At 39.3% G+C, this 23381-nt stretch overlaps 1 protein-coding gene and 1 long non-coding RNA gene across 3 annotated transcripts in view; both read left to right on the top strand.

Moving 5' to 3' along the window:
* The window catches only part of LOC105668494 (uncharacterized), a 77560-nt gene that overhangs the window by 14879 nt on the left and 39300 nt on the right, over positions 1-23381 (top strand). The window lies entirely within an intron of this gene.
* On the top strand, positions 16315-19161 carry LOC105668492 (uncharacterized). Its single transcript, XM_012360912.2, has 2 exons — positions 16315-16564; positions 17436-19161. Exon 2 carries the CDS (start codon positions 17459-17461, stop codon positions 18803-18805), a length of 1347 nt encoding a protein of 448 aa, XP_012216335.1. The 5' UTR covers positions 16315-16564; positions 17436-17458; the 3' UTR covers positions 18806-19161.

The raw sequence follows: 23381 nt of genomic DNA, 5'->3' as shown, positions 1-23381 counted from the left end.
CTTTCGGGACGATATTTCACTCCGTGAGAAAATATTGAGGATGCCCCTGCGACGACGCTACAAAGAAGCGTTAAATGTAGCAATCTAGTTCTCCTCCTGTTGGTATAAGGTCGAGTGGGGTTATTGAAACTGTTGGCTGAATAAGACAACGTAATAGATCTTTTGCGACAAAAGACACTTATTGTAGATATATTGATAAAACAAAATTTAAAAAACATTAGTTACAGATACAATCGTTAATTTCCGAAAGGTTTTTATTATTTTTTATCTTATACTAATCTTATTTGTTGAATCTTTTTTTTAATCCTACTGTCAGGTTTACTTTAGGCAGGATATTAAGATCAGAAAGTCAAATTCGACTAAATTATATTTTTTAGATCGTCGGATCCGACTTTGTACAATCAATCCGCATTAACATTAGGAGATTCGTGAAGCATAGCTCGGAATATTTCACGTTTTCTTTTTCTCTGTTTCTCTCTCTCGTATGGGAAAAAAACTAGAAGGAGGGATGGATTCTGATTCGCGAAATATTCGTTTTGACTGCTCGAGAGATCGTTGTCGCGGTTATTATTTTTCAAGGGATAGAAGCCCGGCGGGCGCGAGGAACACGGGGAACCGAATCCCGGATCCTTATCTAACCATAAAGCTTAATCCCTCGACGTGGAGGCGCTCGTGCGCTAAAAAGTATTTTACGAGCTGCTTATACGTTTCAGCGGTCACCCTGACACCGAATCCAATTTTCCCGATAGGATCTTTAGTAGGGATCAGGTGTTAGAGGTCCGAAAGGTCCTCGCGTAGTATGTTCGTATTCACACACATGCACATTGTGCAATACATTGTAATGTATATGTTCGCATAGCGTAAGCAAATCTCTCTTTTTCGCGATCGATGGACCATTCGATCACTTGAACTCTTATCTCTTTCTCAGACAGCAATCATTATGCAACTGTTATGGCAACATACAAGAATGATTCATTATACTTAATTCTAGATTACATGACTTTTTAAAAATAATTATTATATGTATATAATTTAATATTTCATTTAATATTGATTAATAATACTTTTTTATACATGAAGAAAACGTATCAAAATTTATTGATAAATTTTTTTCTTTAAATTCCATCACGTTGTCAAAAAGATAAACATTATTTTATACGTTATTAAATGTTTTAAAAATTACACTTACAATTAGTATTTTAAGAGAGATTAATAGTAACAATTATTAATAATGGTAAAGTTTTGTGAGTTTTTGCGTGTATAAGAGCATAAAACAAAATATATGATATCTTCTAAATTCTCTCTTCCATATTTGCGATTTAATCTATTTTCATAATCACCGGCATAAATGGATATGTAAATGCGAATAGGAGAAACAGCAGTACGGATTTCGTTTGGCATTCGATTGACGCGTCCGCGATCTACTATATCTATTGCCATATTTGAATATTTCTCGTTCCGACGGCACTACCGGAGGTAGATAAAATGCTTTACGACGCCGAGGAATTAACCCTTGATTTCCGCGCATTACTCTCACCGCGGAATCTACCGAGATAAAGGGGTGGCTGCTTCCTTACTATCTCCGTGGCATAATGGCCGACGAAGAAGGGCACCGTTCATCGTGAAAGATATAATGGAGCAGCGGCGTGGCTTCTCCACGGGCCTGTGCACTCGCGATTTATGGTTTCTTTTATTTAGGGGAATAATGGTGCAAGGTTACCGGGGAGCATCGAGCCACAAGCCGTCAGCTTTTCGCCTTTCAAAGCGAACCGCGACGTGTCGCAAAGCTAGAGACGCTTAAGAATGCTTTATCTCTCTCTCATTTTTACAGAGAAAACTTTGATATTCGTCCCTTCAAAAATTTGTTGATTCTCGTCGATAAAACTTTTGATTTTTTTCTTTCAAATTTTGTCTGTATATGCGATAATATATTTTGCGAAATTTGTATCTTGCAAATTTTAGAATTTTCTCTTTTACTTGAATAATCTCTCTAATCTTCATCTTATCAAACAAACATTTCCGCGCAATCTAGGTCTTCCGCGTGCAATAGTAGTAGAGGTCTTCGAGACAGAGAGATAGAGAGAGAGAGAGAGAGAGAGCACCTTGCATTTCGCATCCTCCCTAGACGTGGGTGAAAATCGAGAAGAGCCGCTCGCGCGATCTATGTTTAGAGGTGGTCCGTCGACTCGGCAGTATCAATATTCATCAGCATCCTATGTTCGGCTGGCTCAAATTCGTAGGATTAGCCAGAAACTTCGCGCCGCTCCCTCCGTGTTGTAACCGCCTGTGCGGCATGCGGCGAAATGCACGCATACAAACGCGACGAGAGCGAGAACGAGAGGGATGCTGCCGCGATGCGCGCTGTACCGAGGGAGACGCGCGTAGGCGGACCCCGGGGCAGGCGTTCGCCACCGTGTGATGCTCCACCGCGGGATTCTAATCCGGGTAGGCCGGGTAGGCGTGTGTGACGTCATATTGCATAACAATTAATCAACGGGCGATAACAGCTAGCCGGCTCTCTCGACGGAGTGGGAAGCCCTGATAATCATTTCACCGGGCAGCTTAAAGTGCCACTAGTTAACGCTAAGCCGATTTAAAAGCGATTTAATATCCGGAATATTATACCTGGCCGCCGCGCGCCGCGCGAATACTCAACAATAGCGATCGCGTTGAAATAGATTCGCCGACGGTGATTTTCTTACCTCACTTTCGGCATTTCGTGTATTGATTCTGTTATGATTTGAATACTTGTTTTTGCACATCACTCTACAGATAAGATAAGTCTCCTTTTTTTTATATATTGAATCACGTGTATTGATTTAAATATTTGTTTTATTAACATAATTCTCATATTGAGTAAGTAAATTTCAGAACTTTGGCTTTGAGGGAAGTCAAATTTTTCTGCTTGCTTCTTTCTGTCAATCAAAAGATTCGCGAGATTATTATTGATGACACACATCTTTTGACATCGCGTCGCTAATAAACGGTGGCACCAGCCACATGCTCTCTCTTGCTTTCCTTTCTGCTAATATATAATGCCGATCAAACAACTGTTTAAGCAGTCCCGAGTTAAGTGCGTTCCATTCTTTCACGAGCACCATGTCGCTCCCGTTTGTCTCCATTCTGTAGCACCCGTTGGCAGAGATATTTTTGGCCCCCACAAGGATCGTTGTACACAACTGTATATTTTCTTTAGAGCTTTTCAGTTTCCGGTTCAATTAATTTACGATTTTTAAAGTACAATAATAATTTGAGTAATTCTAGCAATTTGTAAATATATAACATTTCATGTTGGTTGCAAAGAAACTTTTATCACGTTTGCAAAAATAGCTTTTATTTCTCTTTCTTTATTTTTCCAAAAATATTTGTTAGTTATTGAAAGCTGTAAATCACAACGCTGTCCTGTCATTCATTCATCTTTATTTATCGCTCGCGACGGCGACTGGAGTGGTCCCTCGTACACAGGATAGGTCAATAGTTTCACGCCGATGAGGACGTGTATATCCCATTTTCGTAGGCCGCTGATTGAGGACAGATGCACGAGAAGGGGAACTGCACTATGCAGTGTGGAGATGAGGGTACAGTCGTTTACAATGACCCCGGCAAGAGAAGTACAATGGCGCACCGACTCTCTCGAGTTCTCGGAGCCGCGGCGCTGCCAATCCGAAAATCACTCGTCTATGACAAAGAGGCATGTTCGCGTTGCCGCAAATATGCCGTAAATGCGCCAAGAAGAGAGTATCGATTGGTCAGCAATTCGATACCTCTGACTATCTATCTTATAGGTCGAATATTCGATGCAGAGACTTGATTATTTAAATTTATACACATTTATAATAGAAAAAAATTTTTAGTGAGATTTAAAAGCAGTTTTATTACGTAATTTTTATATTATAATTTATATATATTATATAATCTTTTAATATATTAATAACATTTTCTATTATTATATAAAAAGCTTTTTTCTTCTAAAAAGCTTTGCAGATTGGCTAAAAAGACCTAATAGGAAAGATACAAGCTTCTGATATTCCATAACTTTTATGAAAATTTGTATTATCCATATTCTGCCAGTCTATTTTATTAAGCATTGTGTGAGCCGGCTTAAAATTTGTTATTTGATATTAAATCATTGCCGCACGCGGGAGAGAGATTTCCCGACTGGATGACGCTTGCCCAACAGCGGAAAGTATCGAAATAAACGGTCGGTTCATGGCACGGGCCTGATTCGGCGCACCAGGAACGCGGTTCGTTTCCATAAAATCTGTTGCTCGCACCGACGCCCGAAATCCTAATTAAACGGCAGATTCGAAATCGTCGGCGGACCACGTACAAGCTTAATCCGCGCGCGGGCGCCGATAATATCGATCGATCGATGCGCGCGCTGAGTTAATTAAATTAAAATACTCGTATAATAGCGTGCCAGATGGCACGACCAGAACATACAACCTGGTATTGAGTAGTCCACCCTTCTCGACCATCCCCTGGCATAATACGTAACTCGTTTAGCCTTGCAGGTTGGCAAAAAAGCCGGAGTGGGGGGTGACTGGCAGGATTGTCGTGGGGTTTTGCTTGGCCAAAGTGTTTAGGGCATCCCTTTCGTTACTTTCTTGCGACGTCAAACATCGAAACATTTTAACACGTTATGATTATTCTATAATATGAATTGTTGAATGTGAAAAAACGAAATTATATATTCACGGGTATAAACTATATAACAAAAAAGGTGAACACTTATACCTGAAAAGCAGAAAGTAATAATTATTATTAATTTTTATATATTTGGAATATATTTTATTATTTAGAAAACAGTGAAATATAAGTTGAAAAGCTCTCAAATATAATTATTTCAGAACAATGCAGTAAGTCCACGTTACAATGAAAAATCTTGAATGTATATCAAACATTAAGAGTCGGTATTACTTTATTTATCAGATCTATTCGTAAATTTTTATTTAAATTATTTCTAAAATGTGCATTTATGAGATTTCTGCACATTAATCTTTTCAGATTTATCTTTCTGCTTCTCAGAAACAAAAATATTGCTAAAACGAAATACTGCTTATTTTTATTAGTTATTTGAAAATATCCTGATTCGCGCTGTGAAAAAGATCGATGCGTTTCAGGAAGAAGCTTGTCGACGCTACCATGATTACCTATTTACCAATGACAATCGAATGGTTACTTAGTTTCATGGGGTGCGGATCGAACCGCAGTTTAGCATTACGAAGGCCCAAGACAGGTCGTTAGCGGCGTTGTCGCAACATATGCGCTCGGCAGGCTCCATATGGGCTACCATGGACCCAAATCCAAAGCTCCCGGTACCCCCTTACGCGGGATCGATACCATTTCGCTCCTTAATCGGTCTGCTTTGCGGCTTTACTCAATGCTGCTCGCCGCTATATCCGGAATGCATTCTAGCTGAATATTTCCATTGTAATTAACAATTGAAGAATTTTTACAACAGTAATTTTAATCTACCAATTCTTTTCATCTACCAATTAATGCAGCAAAACAATTTTTTGTTCAATTTTTTTATTTTATTCCTGCAACAGAATTTAACGTAGGAACTAATTCCAAATATTTATATATTAATAATTATTAAGAAATCTAATTTCTGGAAGACTTCTTATTAATTAATGCATTTATAGATGAAGCAAAGCAAAAAAAATTAGTATTTCAATTTGTTATCACAGAGTTAAACAAAATAATTCAGACTTGAAATCCGGCAAATAAATACTTTTACTTTTCCAAGTTTAATGGATCGAAGATAATGTATCCAGACATTAACGTATCCAGATAACATCTAGACAGAGATGTAGTCAATGAGAACTTTAAACACGATTGATACCGAATGACTAAAAACCCGCTATTTTCTATATTTCGTCACGCAACACGGATACGCGCGCGGTCAGTGAAAGCGCGGAGATAAGTTTGTGCGGCAAGTGCATACACCGAATAGTCGAAAGAGGGGGGAGGGAACGGTGGCGCGACCCCCATGGAGAACGTACGGGCAGTGAGCAGGTTGACTAGCTTTGTCCATGGTCGATGATGACGATGGGGTCGGTCTCGGCACAGATGGGCCGCTAATCTCATTGAAAACTCATGAGGACTCTCGGGCTGGGGGGTAGTCGTGGCGGTACTGGGGGGGGTGAAAGCCTAGCCCCAGAAGTCTTGACGAGGCCCTCCTCGCTTCGTGGGGACCCAAGCACCGTGCTAACCACCATATGTCCTACGTATATGCATACTCGTGTATGCTCGTGATGCATGTTTACGAGAATATGCTGCGGAGTTCTTCGACACAGGCGTAGCTAGATACGTGCCCCCTCTCGCGCGGCAAGGGTACATGATCCACAATCGAGATACCACGTCGTCACGTTTCACCTGCAAGGGTCGAATACGCGCCGCTTTTATCTCGAGCATCGCCGGGAAATCGTTTCGGGATTACGTGAATCTGCGAGCAAGTTAAACGATTTATTAGCTGGAGATTAAAATAATCCAATAGAGATTTTGATCGTAATTATTTTTTATGTTAATATTTGCAGATGCAATGTAAAATTTATTAATAATAGAAAAAAAAAAACTATGAAACTATATCCAATTTGCGAACAATCTGGAATAAGACTCGGTGAGCATTTTCTTTTTTCGAATAAAATCTAATGCCACGGGATACAAGACCGTCGCGACGCGGTATCCTGAACGGAATCGTTCTGGAGCGGTATCAAGCGCGCACGAGCTGCTGCTGGCTCCCGTTCCTGGACACTCTCTGATTACCGTGTTTCCAGCGCGGCGCATATACATATTTAAGGTCGCGTCCACCGTTAAGATCACCGTAGCATAACTCCGCCGCCGGCTCTCTTCCTACCTCATGCATATTCCTTCTCGTTTAACAAACACTTCGCGTAGACGTAGACGTAGAGAGAAAGAGAGAGAGAGAGAGAGAGAGAGAGAGAGAAAGAGAGAGAGGGAGAGGGAAACCTAATATTGCTGAGACGAAACGGAACGGAGAAAGAGATAGCTCCGGCACGCACTCCCAGGCATACGGGGTTGCTTTACGAGCGGACAACTAAGGTATGCTCCGGATTTCAACCCTACCCGTGCCCCCTCTCGGGCTACCGTAACCGCCGTATCTTTCGTAATGCGGCCGCCGCAACGGGCCAGAGGTTTTATACCCCGGCATCTCCTGGAAAGCCTGGCGCATCCACCGTGACCGAGCCCCGTCGCACTCGCTGCCTCCGGGATGCTACATGTAAACCTTCGGAAACTAAGCAGCTACCAACTGGTGGCCGTCTTTGTCTTTGCATAAGAAGCATTTAAGTTTTCGATAAAAATTTCCCCAATTTCGGTGTAATATTCATATGAATTAATTATTCAATTTGCGAAGTCTTTCTTTACGGAAAAAACTTTGGGGAAAAGCTTTAAGAATTTGAATTTATTTCACGAAAAATTTTGCTACATGAAATAAATTATATCTATATTCCAACATTCAAAAATAACAGACAGGTTTGATAAAAATTGAAAAGAAACACATCAGGTTGACAAGAGTCCCTCGAAGATCAAACGTGATCGCTTCTGACAGCGCTGTTAGGGGCGATGGACAATCAGTGGATCAAGAGATAGCGAAACCCGATATCTCGTACATATGCTCGGGCGTAAATGCATTCGCGAAATATGTTCTACAAATTTACGTCCTACAGGCGGAGGATTAATCACTTTCACTCTTGTTCTGACGTAACAAAAAATTTTGTTTCAAAAAAGAAATATACTGAACATTTCCAAATTTCGCGATAAATAGAAAATTCCAATTGTAATAATTGCATATCGCATATACTAAAAAATATCGTTTAACTGTTAAATATTTCTCCGTTTTGCTTTTGAATTGTAAATGTTGGAAATATATGTGAGCTAAACATGAAATGCAATTTCATGTTTATTATATAATATATTGTTGTATTCAATATATTAATATATTGAAATAAATATAATTTTGAGATTATTTGCTACGTACGAAATTATGTATAAAAAATTATATTCTAGAAATAATATAAGACTGGAAATTTTGTTTAAAGAAAATATGTATAAATATTTTAAAATCACGCGATATTCTTTATCTGCTTCTGATATATGAACAACAAACATATAACAAGCATACGACAAGCTTTTAGAGTACCGTGTAGGAAGATAAAATCCAACGCCAATCGAAATGTCAAAAGGGTGTGAGTGTTCGATCCGTTCTCGGTCGCGGAATATGTATGACCTGACCGTCGCAGGAAAACCGAGTGACGTATGCGATGTTCTTCACGCATCACGTCGAGATACATACATATGTATGTACGAACGAGCATATGTGCCGGGAGCCGATCATGCATGCGTTCCGTTGAGAGCAATCTCTGAAAATTCGCTATTGCTCCACGTTCGCTCGGACACGGGATTTATTTGTCGCTACGACCGAATTATAGTTTCACGCTGTATGTTTCAGTTTTATAATTAAAATGTATGCTGAATGTAACGAGAAAAGTTATTTTTATAAAGATGTATAAAATTTTGAATGCTAAGTTTTGAGTTTAATAATGTTTTATGTGAGAAGAAATTTAAAAAAAAATTAATAGTTATTTTAACATAAATAGAAAAAAAATAAACTGACTTAGGGCGAGGGACTCGGCAACTAAAACTCTTTCTCTTTCTGCGTCAAACTTAACTGACTCTGATAGGAAATAAACATGTGACGGTATTAGCAAGTAAAATACGGAAATTTGGTTTTAACAACTAATATGGTTACTTTGTTTTTGGATTTATTAATGCCATGTTCTGTAGTAGGATTCCGTCTTGCACTTAAAAAGAACTTACAATCTGAGTTGAAAACTTTGTTTCTTCGCGAAGTTAAATCATGCGGATGACTTTTGGAATATCTGGTAGTTTTTATCTTGTTCCTCAACTTCTCGGCAAGTATTTTGCGCTCTTCGACGTGAAGTACACGTTTGCAACTATTTCTATTTATATTACATGTGCATTTCGAGGTTTATGAATGTGTATTTTGTATTTAATTCTAGAAAATGAAAACTAAAATTTTTTATTTTTAACCGTTAATAGAAATAATTTTTTAAACTAAAGATTTTAAAGATTTATTCAAAATCGTCGAAAATTGTTATCGTAACTCGATGATTTTTTTTTAAATACGGGAGAACGCAGGTGTTCGCTTAGTTTCGACGCATCGAGCATGTCGAGAATCGGTTGAGAATTGAGAGACTCGGACAAATTACTCGCGAGACCAGACTTAATCTACGTCCGTACCTCCAGGGAATGCCGGAAGAGAATCAAGGTCGCATCTGTGAGATCCGGAGCGACGCCACGCTCGTCCTGGGTCTTTTCGCGCTAAGATTGATGATGCCGCGCGTTTTCTCCTCTCTCTCTCTCTCTTTTTTTCTCTCTCTTCTTTCTCTCTCGATCCATTTCGTCTCCTTTAACGCCGGAACACCGCGATATAGGGAGACTTGGCAGCAGTAAGGGAAAGACGCGATTTCTTGGTGCAAATGAGACATCTCCGCTCGCACAAGCAGCCGGAGAGCTCGCAGTTGATCTTTGGAACAAGTGGAACGCCGTGACAAATGTTCCGCGACATTGGTGCAGGAAGTCTCATGATGTATCTTTGTCCATCCGTTTCGTGTGGCATAAATAAGTGCCTTAAACTATATTAAGGCTGATAGAATTTTCTTGGTTTTTTCCTTTTGAATCTTGAAATAACAATCTTTGATACAGCGCCTTATGATACTCTGACTTAACTCTGATAATTGTTTTTCAAATTCAGTACATTAAATATCGTGCGAATTTTACAAGAACTATAATAAAGTATTCAATAGCATAATAAAAAAAGATTCGTACAACTTCTAACATATATTCGTTTAATTAGGTTTTTTTAACAGACTCTTTATTTCACGTTAATAGGCTCTTTGTTCGGAATATAACGTATTTTATATGTAAATTACGGGAGAAATATCGCGAGCTAACGTGCCCTCAAACGTTTAACACTTTAAACGTGAATAATCTTGTATATCTATTAGCTTCCGTCTCATCGCAGAAACGCATCGTAGTAAAAAGATCGTGGCGCGATTCGTTCGTCGTTCCGGCTGGAACGCGTCTTCCTCGGAGGAAAGAAACCACAAGAGTGGATCCCTCGTTGGGTCTGCCAGCGTCGTCTATCATTCGTCGGAACGGCGAAACGCTCGGTAGGTTCGGGTTTTCAGCGCGGAGAAGAGATCTGCATAGCGCGAGCCGGCATCTCGGGACGAGCGAGCTAAGTGCGGGATTATGCAAAGCAGCGGCCATACAGTATAAAAATACGGAGCGACTCTGCGCCATCTTTTCCGGACCATTCTAATAATTCCCTCCTCCTACCATATCCACCTTCTTCCGCCAACCTTTCTCCGCCAACCATCCTACCCTACAACCGACTCTTGCCGCCGCTGAGGGGAAGAATCAACCGACCGACCCCGGCGGCAGGGTAAGATTTTGGCAAATATAATCGTAAAACTGTCAACGAGAGACTGTCACGTGTTCTCCCTCCCATAAACGTTACGTGGAATATATCGCGTTGGCCTTAAATACTAATGAAGAGAAAGGGAATCTCTGCTAATTCTCAATGAATGATTCTAAATCATTTACTTGTCTTTATTCGCTATAGTAATTAAAATTGAATAGAATAACGATCGTTCGAATTCTAATAATTTTTATCCTACGTTCAGAAATTTTATGTAGTATCAAGTACGAGTAGCAATTATTATATTTATTTATTAATTGCTAATTGCGAATAAAACTCGACAAGTATACGCTATAGAACATACATCGGCGTGTATTGTATATTATGTCGATACACGTCGGCGCATTTTTTTCTTTTCTCTACGATCATCAATACGAATTAAACCGGCGTTAACAGAATGCTCTTAAAAGCACATGGCGCTCTCGACCACCGAGTCATCGTTATGATAAACGAGCTGCTTAGTATTTTCTCGTTAATTTCTTTGTTCCATTATATACGATCTTGGTAAAATAATAGATAGACGTAATATTTTGGCAACAAATGCGAATTAATAGATATATTCTAGTTTGAGACGTTGAGATGCATTCTATAAAAATTAATTAAATTAAAATACACTTTTTCAAATGTGTAAAATTATGATACAAGTACAATTCTAAAAATTGATTTTCAAACAATCATATTTTTGACGTATTTCAATATTCTAAAATAATGATTTTAGTGTTATGGATTTTTAGTATTGTGTTTTTTTTTCAATCACAATCCGTCCAATATCTTTCGTAATTATTAAGACAATGTCGATATTAGTTTGTAGTAGTTAGATCGTAATGAGTTAAATGGCTAAGTCTGTCATATGATAGAATTGTTTTAAACAGACACAACTATTAGGACTTCGAGATATCGCGGCGTTCCTCGCGCGTTCTCGGTCCGCGTAAGGCCACGATCGCGCGCCGCTTTCGACGCGACTTCGCCGCTTAAATTCGGGAACTTCTCGCCTAAGCGACTCACGTTTACGGCGCGCGAGGCGGGTCGAGGCGTAAGATAGCGGTGTCCGATAGCGCCCGGCTGGAAGTCGCATTAATTTTCCTCGGTCGACTCCCTTGCGCGACGCTGCGGCACCGCCGCTCTTGCATCGCGCGAGGTGTTCTCTCACCGGGGGTGGCTGGTTACACGAAACGGGCACGCAAGGGACGTTTCTCCCGCGGCGACGGCGGCGGCGGCATTTAGGTAAGGTATTCACGTAACACATAAGCAACCGCCACGCGCAACCCACTGTGTGCACAGAGATAAGAGCCGAAGGTGGCATCTTAGGCGGCGCTTCGAATAGAATTAAATTTCGCGGAGAGCGAGAGACAGAGAGAGAGAGAGAGAGAGCTACTCGATATCGTCGGGACGATATCAACAAGAGTGGATGCGGGAACAAACTTCTCTCGTAGAACAGATAGACGGATAGATAGAGGGAGTAAAAGGGTACGAGAGGGGGGAGGAATGGCGTACGTTGAGAATTCTGATGCGGTAGGTAGGTAGAGTGAGAGTGCTGCCGCGCGAATGCAATTTGTCTATAATACAATGCCAAATCAGTTAGCTGTCGTTCGATAAAGCGTTCGAAAAGTTCATTGTTAAAATGTGGAAATCTTTTATCTGGACAAACTATCGATAACGTCTATCAAATTTATTCTAATCGAGGCTTTGCTTCAAAAGATTTTTGCCACAGCAGAATTACGAAAACGTTTAAACAGCGACTGTTTCATTTGGTATGCATGGTGCCGGTTATAAGTCGAAGAATTGCCTAAACGTCCGTAAAGTCTAAATCTCCCGCACTCATCTCGGGAATCTCCCTCTTCTTTCCTGAGTATGTACACCGCGCCCAGTTATTTCAACAATCCTCTAAACTTATCGCACATTCAATTTGTCAGGCCAAGACCACCCTGTTTCAAGAATTCGTGAAGCACTAACCTTTTCTCTTCTCTCACTGTATTTTCTTATTTCACGTATATTACGTTTTATAAGTCAAATTACTATTTTAAATGTAGATGAAGAATGTTATCCATGAAAATTTATTTTCTTTAATATTTCAATTACTAAATTTGTGAAATTTTAAATTGTAGGATTTTATATTTTTAATTTATAAATTTCTATATAGCTATTGTTTTTACATTTTTATAAAAGAGTAAATTGTTAATATAATATTTAGCTGTTACATTGATAAATTAACTACCAAGAAGTGATTTTTCCTTTAATCTGTTTTTTGATTTTGAACAACGCAGACCGTGAATTTTAATGGAAAACCGAGCGTGCGGCCAAAGCGGCCGGAAGGGAATCGCGATGATTCTGTGAAATATGGCTCAGGAGCGAGCAGGTTTTCGGCGGGGTTGCGTTAATGGGTGATTGATAAACGACCTTTTCTCATCAACTGCATCGGCTGCATATTTATCACTATGCAGCGCCGATAGAAACGCGCATGCACTCCGCCCCATGTAGCCACGTCAGCGATGCGAGAAGCGGATGACATTCCCTTCGCGAAACGCAAAGCATTGCATAAAATATTTTCAAAATCTAAGTTTAAACGAGAAATGCAAGACAATATCGATACTGATAGCAATTATCAAAATATTACATCTAACAGTACAATAAAAAAATTTTAGTACTTGTTGAGAATTTTTAGATATAAATATATAATTATACATGATTACTTTTAATACATGATAATAATACATGATTAATTTTATATATAAATCAGGAAATAAGGAAAGAAATACGTCAATTTCTTATAATGCAAATTTAGGTGACACGCGATTACGTAGAATCATTCACTTGACGATATATTAATTCCCATGCAGAAGTCAATCGAGCCGAAGTACACGCGTCATGTAAGGTGTCCCTTTCGTGGACCTATGTAACAGATACTGGTTGGTGTTAAAGTGCCTTTCACGGCACCCAGCACCAGCGTTAAACGGCCCTTCGACGAACCCACACTCTGTGCTAACAGCTCACGCGTGTCTGCCACGTGTCGAGCGCCGTCAGCTCGTCCGCTCGTGCGTTTAACTTAGTCGAATTAGGCGACGTGAAACTTGCCCTTTCTGGCCGATTTGCAGGATAACATGGGCAGATGGTGGCAAAGTGCGATTCTCACGCGCGACGTGTTTTTCTACTTGAGAATTTAGAATGTAAATCAAGTGAGACGAATGTTCAGCGTTACAGTTTTCGTGAGAATCACTGAAGGGACAAGATAAAATAGAAAAGAGGGAAACGTGACGCGAGAGAAAACCTCGAATTAATTATCTTTTAAATTAATCAATATTTTTTTATTAGATACACAAAACTTTTATCTTTAAACGAAGAATATTTTTAATAATTTAAAGTAAAACTATATTACAAGCGCGATACGTCTTTTTCATCTTTTTGTCGTTTCACATATTATATCATTATTATGAGAAAGTAGAAAAGGAGGATGAAAAAGCAAAGCTTCTCCGCAAGAACGCTGTCTCACGCGAAGCGCGCCAGAGGGGCGTAAAATGGAATTAGGGATCGGTATATCGCCGTCTCTCCGACTTCGCGCGGAACGGTGCTGTATGATCGGCAATAAATATGGTTCATAATCCAGGAATGGCTGCGCCAAGATACAGAGACATTTTGCAGCCGCCCCGTCGTGCGACGCGTGTCATACGTAACATCGTCGTAACGATTCTCCCGACTTTACGACTTCGAATTAGGATTAGACTCGGTTGTATCGCGCACCACACTATCTGCTACGCATGAGGCGGATCGTTTAATTTATTCTAAGCATGAATCGCTAAGGAACTATTGCCGAGAGCAGAGTGTCTCGTCGGAACACTTCAGTTTATCGAATTACCGAGATTGTCTCATATTATTCACGCTATTTTTTATTACCACAAATATAAACTTTGACGTAACGTTGCAATTTATTGCGATAATACGAATGCATTGTGAAGTACAAGGCATATATTTCATGGAATTAATTTGAAAATTCGATTCCTCGGAATTCTTAAGAAATTTTTTATGAGGCAGAGAGTTCTTAAACAACAAAATTCAACAAACATTCTTGAACTAAACGGCAACGCAAATAACAATTCAAATTATATTTATTATATGTTATTATATAACATTTAATATCAATTAAATTGAATATTTTGTTGTCTATTGAAAAGCATATACTTACAAACAATTTATCAAAATCTCTCAATTTTCAGTATCGAATAATTTTTTAATCATTGATTCCTTCTCGTTAAAACTTTTTTCTTAGTTTGATCTTGAGTATCTGTATACGAAAGAACATCTCTCTGCTTCAGAGACATTCCGTATAAGACGTAAAAAACGGCGACGTTCTTTCGCAAATACTTGTTCACGAATCTCTGCCGAGCGTAGGATCGCGCCAATCGAAAAGTCATTACAACTTTTTGCCGACTCAATCAAGAAGTTAATGTCCTTTAACCTCGCGGCGTTCCCCGTAGGATTTGCCGGGATCTCGGGAATCGCGTAAGAAATCGACGGCTCTCACATGCCCGGTAAAATAGATCACCGGCGTATGATTGATCGCCTATTGGCTCCGTGGCGGGTAGCGGTGCTTCTTGCCCGCTGCACCTACTTGTATCGAGTTATTTTTCCGGCATGAGACTACGATGCCACCCGTCCTGACTTATTTCGAGATTTACGCGCGAAACCTTATAAAATGATTATATTTGCAATAGTTTGTATTCCAATAATTGCGTACTTCAAATATATCTAAGGCGAAGAAATAATAGAAATTGAAAAATAATCAATTGAGTCAAAAATATGTTGCAATCGTAATTATAAAGCAAAGGAAATGATATCTTTATTTAAAAAATAATTTCTTTTCGTATTCAGTTTAGCTTGAGTTAATGGTGATTCAAGTGCTATATCGGCATATATCACATGGTTCACTCAAGACGATAAGATAAATGTATTTGAATATAATAACAATTTTCTTTAAAAAAATAATTAGTAACGTTGGAAAAAAATTTAATATCTTAATTTGTGAATAGATATATGAATATATAACATTATATATGTGTTTTAATCAACTCACAGTATAAATGATAAAGCTCGTTTTCGCGAAAGAATTTTCGAAGCTTCTATCGCTTATCTTATCAATGCTTCTTCATATTTTGCGTTTTCGAAGCGATTTATTCCGTCGTCGTCGTCGTACCTTCATCAGCAGGTCCAGACGTCTGCCGAACGTCCAATATAGCCGCGAGTCGGCCATAAAAAGAGAGCGGAGGCTGGAGCGCGGGCGTTAAAAATATTCAAGATCGTTTGTCAGGCTGAATTACAGCCTCCGCTCATACCCATCCTCCCGCCATCACCTTTGCCACCCCGTTTGCCACCCCGGGGAGACCAGGATTCTGCGGAACGCGTTGCGCAACGCGGACACGGTAAGGTAGTGTTGAGAGAGGTGGGGTGAGGGGGAGGGGGAAGAGGGGGTGGCAAGAGCCGCCGACGACGACGACGACGACAACGACGACGACGATCCCGGGCACATGTGTCGAACCTGAAATATGTAGGCGTGGTCTGGACGGTGCTAGCAGACGCGTCCCGACGAGCGAATATGTTCACCCCGTTGCTACGCTCCACCCCTGTATAACGCAGCGAACATCGTCATTGGCCAGTGCCACCCTTGTCGCGCCTCCACCTGCCACGCTTGTGCTACCCTCCGCCGCGGCTACCCCTAAATACGGGGGATGCGCGAACAGCACCCTCATTTTAACGCGAACCGCCGATACGACTCCGGGTGTTCGCCACTTTAGTGCGCCCCGGACTGTACACCAGATCGGTGGGTCCTCTAGGGGCTTAGTTTTGCCCTCTGTGACTTATTTCGGGCTTGCGTGCTTACGAGAATCAGTCTCGGCGAGAGAGAGCTTTGTGAGAAAAAGTGCGGTTTGATGTCTTAAAGAAGATTAAAAGGGGCATCTTGAGGAAGATGGAAAACGTGACCCAGCTAGCATAGCTTGAAGACCTCGTGTGTTTGGAAGAAAACACTCTTGCTGCTATAATCTGGTAAGTAAATCTTATTCTATATATTTTATTATATATAACCAAATTTGTCAAATAATAATGCAAAGATTTTTTAGAGATTTTAATCTTTTAAGTAGTTTCTATATATTTTTTTTAAGAAGTTTTTTAGAGATTCTTATTAATTTTTAAATAGCATTCTTGTATTGCAATGTTCTCATTGTGGGATAGTTGATTAATTCTTAAAATATTATTTTTGACATATTCTTGTGATATAAATTAATTATTAAAAATAAACAGATAACATTCTAATAAATTGCATTGTATAATTAAAGAAATATTGTGATAATATGATAAATCTGATTCTATTCTATTAGAATTTTTTGTTTTTACAATTAAAAAAAGTATTTAAAATTGAAATTTTTTCTACAACAATTTTACACAAATGGCAAATCTCATATTTATTGTACAAATATTTTTCAAAGATCAAATTTAATTTTGATATATATCTGATTTATATTTTGATATTTGAATTAATGCGAGTACACTTTGAAAAGTTAATTCTATAAATAAGTCAAATGCTAAATTGTAAATTCAATATTTCTTTACTTTTTTCTTTTATGAGAAACTTGTGTTTTCAAAAAATATTGCGTTGTTATTAATGACAGTTATACAAATATTTCTTTAACTTGCATTTTGTTGTATGAAATGCAAGAGATTTATTTGAATTATACATTTAGTTTAAAATGTCTACGTTGTACCTTATTTTTTGTCGACTATCCCGACGATCAGTTTTGCTTTGCTTCTATTTATGCGGAATGTAGGACATCTGGGTCGAGTGTATCGAATCTTGAGTGATCAATCATTCCGCGATGCGACGTTAGCACTCACCGTCCACCCGTCGTCATTGTCACAGGTCGATCATCCGGAGCGAGCAGGATGACAATGGAAGATCGCACGAGTGGCATCGACCGCGCCGCCCCCGCGACCTCGACACCGGCCACGACGGCACTGACGTCGGCGTGCCCCGCGTCCATCAGCGATGTCACGCCCGATGCTTCGTATCCCCTTCAACGCGCCAGCAAGCGCTCCTTCGACGTCGCCTTCCTGATGGCGCCCGACGAGAATCTGGTGCGTCGTCAGAGCGAAAAGTTGCGATTGATATCTAGCCGAAAGGACCGTCTGCGAGATGACATTCCTGCGGACAACGTTCTAGATACCGATAGACTACCGCAGAATCTTACCATCAAACATTACGACAACGATTCCGGCGGCTTGGACCGAAGAAGATTGTTGCAATGCACGGAGAACTCGTTGAGTCCGCCCTACGTGTCTCCGAGGACTTTGACGCCAACTTTGCCAGGATTGTCTCCGGACTCCGATGGAAGAAGATACGCGCCGGTCGGCGGTCGGCTTCAGAAGACTCCGAGTCCGCCTGCGTTTGTCGGTCATCAATCCATGCTGACCGGCTGTCCGGAGTCGACGGATCCGTCGATTTTGGCCTGCGCGAAGGTTTACGAGACGGGTATCACTTGCGCGGATCGTCATGGCGAATCTCGCAGCGCCTTCACGAAGGTCAACCTGGCGGCGCAGCGGAACGGTTTCAACGACGACAGCCAGGCGTCACCTAGATCGTCGATATCGCCGGACGATCGCGCGAGTTATCAGAGCAGCGTTAGCCCGCCGGTGGTGCCGTTGCCCGGCGCAACGAGCTACAAGTACGCGTCGTTTCCCACGAAGATGACGTATCCGTTCCTGACTGTAGGAGCGGAGACCGGTCAAACAGGACTGCTGGAGAACCTGAAGATCCCACAAATCGCCCAGCCGCCCAAAGTGCCGAGCCCGAAGGTGGCCACTTTCCGACCGGATCTCCCGCCGGTTTATCCCAACCTCTCCTACAATCCTATTTCCGTGTTCCCGCCGATGGCGGACGCTCTCGCCAGGCCGAGATTCCTGGCCACGGCGGCCGGGGTGGCCGGCCTCCTGCCGCCGTCGTTCGCCGCCCTAACTCTACCGGCGCAAAACGTCTGCGCCAAGTGCAATCTGTCGTTCCGAATGACCTCCGATCTGGTTTATCACATGCGCTCTCATCACAAAAACGAGAGCCTGGGCGAGGCGGCGAGGAGGAGGAGAGAAGAGAAGCTCAGGTGTCCCGTTTGCGACGAGAGCTTTCGCGAGAGGCATCACCTCACCAGACACATGACCGCTCATCAGGACAAGGAGAGCGACGGTATCGTCGATCAGGTCGAGGTCAAGAGGAGGGCTACTCCCGTTCACAGTAAGTGACGACGAAAACTGCCGACCGAGGATATTCTGACGGCTGGCTATTCCTTTGAGAATTGAATTGCGTGGGATAACGAAAATCAGCAAGCCAAGACATTTCTAGGTAATGAAGTCGTTGTTCGTTTATCATTGCGTTTCATTAGATTGAAGAGAGAGAGAGAGAAATTGAAATATCGCTTTCGGCGAGAAAAAGAAAGATATTTGAGCTAAACACGAATCAGAAATACATAATTTGAATGTTATCTTTTCGATAGTTCTGATTAAACGAATTTTTACACATCTTTTACATTGCAAATATATGCAGTGTGCAGATTTATTGAGTCATTTTTTATCTATGTATTTTTTTTCACTAATTTGGAATCGACTTTTCTTTAACAAAAAACGACGATAGTAATTTTTTTAATTATAAGTAATTAATAACAAAGGATCTTTCAAGAATTAGATTTCAGAAGTTTTCATGATTTCAGGATGTTTTGAAAGATTTATACTTAAAAAATTACAACGATATTAATATAGAAAATTAACTGTTTGCGAGAAATTTTTATCTAGGAAGAATTGATTTAAAATTGGACAAAGAATTATGTATAAATAATGACTCGCTTGGTTTGCAAAACTTTGTATAGATGTACTATTGCGACACTTACATTGTATACGTGTATGATAAAGAAATTTCACATTCGCTGCGAATTAATATCTATGAATACATCGATCGATATAAACGCATACTCTAGTTTAACTTACGCACTGCGATCAGACATTCCCTGTCTAGTCAATATTAGGTAGGAACAATTTGTAAATAAATTTAACTTCTTGAAATAAGTAATAAGTATAAGAGTTATCGATACTTCAAGAGTAAAGTGTAAATAAGTCAATAGCATATATCTTTGATCAAGATTATTAGACCTAAATATCTTCACTACAGCAAACAATAACAAAATTGATTGATATAAAATACTGAATAATTTTTGGAAAACAAAATAATCATAAAAATATTTTCTAGAAATATAAATTTAATATCTATGTGAGATATAACAAAATATGTTCAATATCACTTTCTAAATACAATCCAATTTAAATATCGCATTTATATGCGAGAAACAGTAGTTTTTATGCGTTTTTATGCATTTTTAGAGAAGGAGGCAAAAATATCAAATAGGACAAATGATTTAAAATTCGGCGTCTAATTTTGATTTTTTTGAAAAAAATATAAAAATTTTAAATACGTAATTATCTACATAATTCGTGTTTGCATGACTGTTATACATAAATTCCAAAGTATTTATAGATGTTTAATCTCTCGTATTATATCTTTTTATACTTGTTACAATAGAATGAAGATATCACATGAGTGACTAGTATATATTTCTACCTCTTTCTTTATAAATTCAGGAATATTCAATTTTTGAGATTCAAACAATTTAATATAACAACATAGTTCTGAACACGAAACCAACTGTCGCAATAAAGTATCCCAAAATCACGCATATTTGGGGAAAAGCAGCGTGCTAAAATTGTCAAGGGGAAAATAATCGCGGTCGTATTTCGATACACTCACAAATTACATACGGTCCATTCGAACGACTCGATTTCCACAATGTAGAAACTAAAATATTTGCCGTGTATTTACGACGGCGGGCAGGTGAAACGGGCGGTGGGCGCTGGCGTGGCGATGGGCAGCGGGGCTTGGTGGCAGCCGTGGGTACGGAAGGGCTGCGTGTTCGGCGGGAGAGCGGGGGTGTTGCAAGCGTGTAAAGCGCATTTCGGTCGTGTGTACGGAGGTGAGGGCGGCGTGGCAATAAATAGATCGTAAACCGTAACCCGCGTCACACACAAACCGTCGGAGCGCGCATAATGGTAGGAAACAATGAATGCCGTAATCGGAAACAGTGCCGGTTTGTTATCTGCCATTTACACTCCATTTAACTTCAAACGGCGAATCGGCCGGCGCGCATTCGCGTTTTAAATACAGCCCGGCCTCCAACCACCGTCAAGAGCCGTCCCCGCCTCCGCCGTCACCCCCATCGCATTTCCGTCGACGGTGTACAACTTAGCATAGGGTTAACTTGTCGCCGAGTGGCTTAATATTGTCCGAAAATTACGTGAATTATCGCGCCGCTTTCCCCAACAAAGGAATTTTATCTGAGCAGGCATAATCCAGTTTTAATCCAAGTACTTCCAAAAAAAGTTTGTACAATTATAGCTATAATATTATTTTTTATTTTGTTTCAATCGTTTAATTATAGCTCATGTTGCGATATAATGAATCTATGCATAAGATTACTTATAAGATTTGAGAGAGGAGACAGATGTGTAATCATTAAGATAACATATACAGTATTCTGTACAGCAATAATCACAGTAGCATGTACATATTCGTAGTAAAACTTTTAATACCAAACAGATTGCGTTTATAAATTATAGGACTGTAAGTAAGTTGATGTATCGATTGAAAAAGCAAGAAAATCAAATACCATATAGATGTTTAACGAAGATTTCGATATTACACATTCTATAATTGTCTCATATTACTGACAGAAATATTAATTAAGATATCACGACACATATACCAAATTATTTCAGAATTAAATGTAACGTATAAGTCTGTATTATATATATAATAAACTATTAACTTCTTCTGTATATAGAAATATTAAAGTTCTGTTTCGTTTTATAAGAATTGTTTTATCCCGATATCACGTTGTATCACTTCGATGTAAATATCACATTGTACATAAGCACTGTATGTAATCCAGATCGTTGTTAATTAATAAAAGAATATCCGTGACATTAAATATGTCGTATTTTATATACTCTTAATTTTATGACTTGTCTATTAATAAGTTTTATTCATAAATTTATTAGTTTTTTTTTTAAAAAGCTGTAATTTATATTTATACATATCATAATATACCTGTTTTACCTTATTTATATTTTTATTATATATTTTTTAAAGATATGCAAGCAGAACTGTTTCTTGTCCTCTTTAGAAAAGGTTTGTTTTTAACTGACTTTGTTGGACACTATAGGAGTTCGCATTGACTTTCTAGATAGAGAATCGATCTTGCTCTTTAGTTCATGGACGTCGTCCGTCCTCCTCTTGTCTCTTCCGTGCTAAATCACTGAAAGCCGATTACGCGGCAATAGATTAATTTCTGGCCACTCAGAAACCTCTCCCTGCCATCCGATCTGTGAGTACTGAATCGATTGTTTCATCCTACGTTCGTAAAATAGCGTACAGAACAGTAAACATACAAATCACTTCTTATAAATTTACTTGTATGAATTAAAATATTAAAGAACTTTTAATATAGAAAAATCCTTTCAAATTTTTATGCTAGCCATTAAATTTATTAATTATATTTAACTTAAGAAAAGTTATTTGCATTAATGGATTAATAAAAAAAGAAACTTTTGTATTTATATTGTATATTTTATTAACGTTTAAGTTAATATTTCAATGTTAAATTTGAAATTGGTAAAAATTTAATATCATTATTTATATATTCCAATACTCTAGAATTAAATATAAGAAATATAAATATAAGAAATCGTGACATGTAATTACTAGCTGGCAAATTGACATAAATTTACACGTTGACTTGTTGAATTTCTCATGAACAAGAGATATCTCAAAGCTCTTTCGTTGAAAGAGAGAGCCAACTGGTTTTAACTTTATCGGAAGAGAGAAAACCGCAAAATCTCTTAAACGGGTAACGTTAAGCTCGTTGAAACCGCGGCCAATACGACAAACAATCTCTTACTACCCTCATTCCGGCTTAAGCTAGCCCCTTCACCACCCCCGAAGTAAGTGTACTTGCCCTCTGCCCGAGGTCCATAAAGATAAATAACATGGAGCACCCGGATCTCGATGGTAGTTGTATCCCTTATAGAGCGACGAAGGGCCCCTTGAGGACTCCTATCATCTCTTCGCTCTTCTTCTCTCTCCTTCCCTCCCCCCCCTCTCTCTTTCTCTTTCTCTCTCACTCACTTGCATTTTATATCATGGTGAAATTGTTTTCTCTATTCCTATTCTTTTTTTATTTTTGCTTCTTTCCGACTACGATTTTAAGATTTTTGAGATTTGCAGTTATATTTTAGAAATTTCTTGTATTTTATATATAATAGCGCAAAGTGTGATAATCATAAAATTCAAAGCAATACTAAATAATTATTTAACAAATCATGATTATCTGTTTGTTTAAAACAGAGGATAAAAAATCAAGAGATAAAAGCTTGTCACGCTTATGAAAATAATAAATTTATAAAAAATAAATCAATTAACAATGTTGCGATTGATAAACAAATGGCATAAATTAATGAAACAAAGGCACTGCGAGATATCAGGGCTTTACTCTTTTATTTAAATCGAACATGTATCTGTCTTTCTCCCTCGCGATCAGTCCGTCGCGCTTCCCACCCTTGTTAGCGATACTTCCCGTGGAGAATCGCGCGCATGCTTGTTCTGTCACTGAAATAATGACAATGTCATAGCTCGGGGCCGATTCGCCACGGCACCCTTGCCACGTGGGCGACGATTGGACACGGATATGCTAATATAGCGTCCGTTCCGAGACATTAA

Source organism: Linepithema humile, chromosome 7 (genome assembly GCF_040581485.1).
Source record: "Linepithema humile isolate Giens D197 chromosome 7, Lhum_UNIL_v1.0, whole genome shotgun sequence".
NCBI lineage: Eukaryota > Metazoa > Arthropoda > Insecta > Hymenoptera > Formicidae > Linepithema > Linepithema humile.
The sequence above is the reverse complement of the archived record's forward strand: the minus strand, read 5'-3'. Positions and strand labels throughout refer to the sequence as shown.